At 36.6% G+C, this 4205-nt stretch overlaps 1 protein-coding gene across 1 annotated transcript; it reads right to left on the bottom strand.

Annotated features, from left to right (window-relative positions):
- Nucleotides 1–233: 233 nt before the first annotated feature.
- Nucleotides 234–3831, bottom strand: LOC141301338 (major histocompatibility complex class I-related gene protein-like). The gene is made up of 6 exons (XM_073831583.1): nucleotides 3534–3831; nucleotides 2895–3170; nucleotides 2518–2796; nucleotides 2320–2439; nucleotides 2203–2224; nucleotides 234–339 (listed from the first exon to the last, which is right to left on the bottom strand). The coding sequence occupies exons 1-6, from the start codon at nucleotides 3829–3831 to the stop codon at nucleotides 234–236; spliced, it is 1101 nt and encodes a 366-aa protein (XP_073687684.1).
- Between the last annotated feature and the right edge of the window lie 374 nt (nucleotides 3832–4205).

Here is a 4205-nt window from a genome sequence, read left to right as displayed (position 1 = left end):
CGAGGCCAAGGCCATGGAGGCCATTCTGCCATGGCTCCCTAGACTGTCTGCTCCTTCATGGCTTCCAGAGCTCCCTGCTCCGCCATGGCTCCTTCTTCAAATTTTAGTATGAGACATTCTCATATAGTGTTTGGCAATACTGTACAACAATTGTGATGCTAATAAACCTTAATTGAAGGTTTATGACACAATTAAATATTGTGTCATAAATTACAATATCTGTATCTAAAGCATCACACTCTGGACACTTTTTTCAGTTCTTGTCCTTCCTGTTTGTCTCTTCCTGCATTTATATGGCTCCAGTTCCAAATGCCAACATCAGAACTAAAACTATCAGCACTGAGGGAACAACATGAGAAGCTGTTACACAAGAGACTGTTGTAAAGCTGAAACATAAAAAGTTGTCATACAAAATGTCCTGTGATATGACCATTCCCTTTTAACTCCACTCAACTAAATTGTGATATGAGCAAGAATCATACATGAATCCCAATTTCTTTATTTTAGTACAAGCAATAAAGTTTCTTTCCCTATGGAAATTCCAACAGATATTGGTTTATAAATAAGATAAAATAGGAATAATTACAATACTAATTTACTTTAACCAAGTTGTTGAAGCCATTTCTATGGAAGTAATGATATTTTGAGTTTATTTATTAATCTGAGAAAAAGCCTGTGTTGCAAATGAGACATAGAAATTGGAACGTAAACAATTAACCAGTGATGTAGCATAACGTAATTTGATTGGCTGTATATAGTATGAAAGAAATAGAACCCCGCGAATCAGTCAGAAGCCACTGGACTCTTGAGCAACACAGTCTTCTCACCTATGCAAAACTGCTAAGTTAATTTGTACGAAAAGTAAATATCCTAAGTTTGTATGTTTTAAGATTTATAATTAAAAAGTCAAACGAACAACTTTGGAATTTAAGACTTTTATTCACTGATGCTTTTGTGTTGAGTACAAAAGAACTCTAAAGTCCTAAGCTAGTGAGTTGGCTTATTGCGCTCACACAAGTATTATTGGAAAAGACTGTAATACAGTTTGTTTGTATTACAATAATTATACACAATATTACAGTAATTAAATGTATGACTTTGAATAATAATATACACAGAAACTCCAGTATAAAAACCTGAATGATTAAATGAATAATAATTGTAGTAAGGGGCATGTGAAACATAGTTTAGGTCTTACCAAGTGAATTATAGTAGGAAATGTGTAGTCACATAAATTATAAGAATATGCAAAGAAAAAAGAAAAAAAGGGGAGAGCTTCCTCATCTGGTACAAAGAAGAAAAATAAAAATATATTTGCATTTAAACTCAAAGTACCGTTATAATAACAAAATATATATTCGCAGAACAGTCTGTTGAGGTCCCACAAAACTAAAACAATATTAACATTTCATATGTTTAAAATAAGCATGTGTACAAATTAAAATACACAAAACCTGTACTGTACATGATTTAAAGGCTAATCTATGAAATCCTGCCTGCTAAAAAATGTCATGTTGTTAACAAGTGTAACGGAGGCCAGCTAGTAGGAGCTGTGCGGGTAAACCTCACTCCCCGATCTCAAGAGACGCACTAGCGACAGACGCTAGAGGTTGCAGCCTTTAGCCTCCTTGTTAGTGCGTCCGCCTCCCGTGCCGGAGACCCGGGTTCGAGACCCGCTCGGAGCGGGTGCGGTTGGACCCGGGTGTGAGGGGTTACATTGGTGCCGTGACCCGGACGGGAGTGAGGTTTAGGGGGGTGAGTGTAACGGAGGCCAGCTAGTAGGAGCTGTGCGGGTAAACCTCACTCCCCGATCTCAAGAGACGCACTAGCGACAGACGCTAGAGGTTGCAGCCTTTAGCCTCCTTGTTAGTGCGTCCGCCTCCCGTGCTGGAGACCCGCTCGGAGTGGGTGCGGTTGGACCCGGGTGTGAGGGATTACACAAGTAGTAAAAATGTGTTCTCTACAGCCACATTATTCGATGTGTCCAATAGCAAGTTTTGTCTCCATTAATCTTTGGGTTTGAATATTGATTCATGTACCATCAAGTCATGATACTTAATTGATTATGTTGTTGTTTCGGCTTGGGTTCTTTAGATGCTGAAAAAAAGGGTTAATGAATGATCTGAAAATGCAAAAAAGATAATAAAAAATAATAAATTTATATACAGCAAAAAAAAAAAAGAAGAAGAAGAATGTACTTACTTGAGCAGCAGAACAATCACTTCTAGATGACAACATCTACAAAATCAAAAGAATGTTATTCCTAAAATTCCAGTATTTTCTAAACAAAACTAAATATCATTTCAGTTTTTGTCCTACCTGTTTGTTTCTTCCTGCATTTATATATACTGGCTCCAATCCCAAACACCAACACCAGAGCCAAAACTATTAACACTGCAGAAAGAATCGCTGATTTAAATGGTTCACCAGAATCGGGTTCTGAAAAAAAGTTCACAAAATGATTAGAGAAACAGTTCTGTCCCATTTTAAAGGTTTCATTTTAATTCACCTCAATACCTGAAGTAACTTTCAGTTGGTGGTCCAGACTGAGATGTGTGACAGAGCAGGTGTATTTGTGTTTATCTGCAGCACTGATCTCCAGACTCTTCCTCATCTGGTACGTCCCATCATCATTAGGCAGCAGATCTCCTCCAGTGATCTCATGATCAGCTACAGGCTGCTCATCTCTGAACAGGGTCAGGTTGATTTGACGAGGGTAAAATCCTGTTGCCAAACAACTCAAAAACCCTCCAAAATCTGAGTTCGCTTTCTGAATAATTCTGACTCTAGGTTTCACTGTAGGAGGAAAGAAGGGTGGAGACAAAATGAGTAAAGGGAATATTACCTATAGATTTTAAAGTGTATGTATTAATTGTAGATTGCATTTTATGTACCTTTTCTGTTTACTTGAGTGTCTCTCTTTTTAAGGTAATTCTTCAGAGTTTTTATGCAGATTGGGTAATATATCTTTTCAAGACGCAGCTTGGACAGTTCAAGATTACGTTTTATTTCTTGTTCTGTGTAATTTGAAAATACCTGATATGTAAATTTGCCATCAAAAAAAACCAGCTCATCAACTGTAGAGCCTCTATAAGCAGTTTTGCTGATCATTTGTCCAGGTTTATTGTCACTTTGTTCACAAAGATCCATCGTCTGATAAACTTCTTGACCTGTTAGGAAATCGAGACAGTGATATTTCAACACATGTGGTCTCAGGAGCTTTGGAAAGTGTTGCAATGAACTCTCTCTGTATTTCTTTCCATCAGGGCTCATGGAAGTTAACCGAGGTTGGAGCCCATAATGTTTGGGGGGCCCATACAAATTTTTGGCATATGGGCCCGGGGCTGACTTGCTACGCCACTGATCACATCTATCGTAAACTAACAATGTGTTTATCAAACCCTTTTTTACTTAATACCATTTTTATGTATCTTCATTCATTTGCATATCTTTCATTCATAAACATCAAACAAAACCATGCAGTTATAAACCATGCAATATCGAAGCCAATCACTTTAACCAACTGAGCTTACCTTCTGTGTTGTTGAGAGGTCTCAGGTGATTTGATCTTTCTGTAAAATGATCAAGCACATGTGCACTTATAGACCTGAGGTCATTTGGATCAATGACATCGTCTTCATTTGTATTATTTCCCCTTGCAACATATATCTCTGTTTCTGAATTATAATATGCTACAGTGATGTCATCCAACATAGCTGAAGCACTAAATGCTCTTTCTCCTCTTATGTAAGTTGCAATCGCTGTCAAAGTGTGAGAACCTGAAACAACAGAAAATATAGCAATGAATAAAAATGTGATTTGTGTTGTCATGTGTTTCCTTAGAATAATATATTAAATGGTAATAGTAATATGCTAATTAGCATCTTCAAATTTTGAACACAGCAACAGGCAAAGTCCCTTGGCAACAGGTTTATCTTATGCAAAAATCTTTGTCAAAAAACCTGATGTAATAAATCCTTCCTCCCCTTCAGATAGGTTACAATAATTATAATATCCCACTTTACATTAGGTGGCCTTAAATATCATGTACTTACATCAGAAAATAAATACAATGTACGTATTGTGTTTAGGTTTAAGTGTGGGTTAAGGTGTAATTATAAATGTAATTACAGAAATTAATTACAGATGTAATTACCTGCAAGTATTTTTTAAAATATAAGTACAATGTAAAAAAAATGTATGTA

Source organism: Garra rufa, chromosome 25, assembly GCF_049309525.1.
Source record: "Garra rufa chromosome 25, GarRuf1.0, whole genome shotgun sequence".
Lineage (NCBI taxonomy): Eukaryota > Metazoa > Chordata > Actinopteri > Cypriniformes > Cyprinidae > Garra > Garra rufa.
Note: the sequence above shows the minus strand (reverse complement) of the source record. Positions and strands in the feature narration are given on the sequence as shown.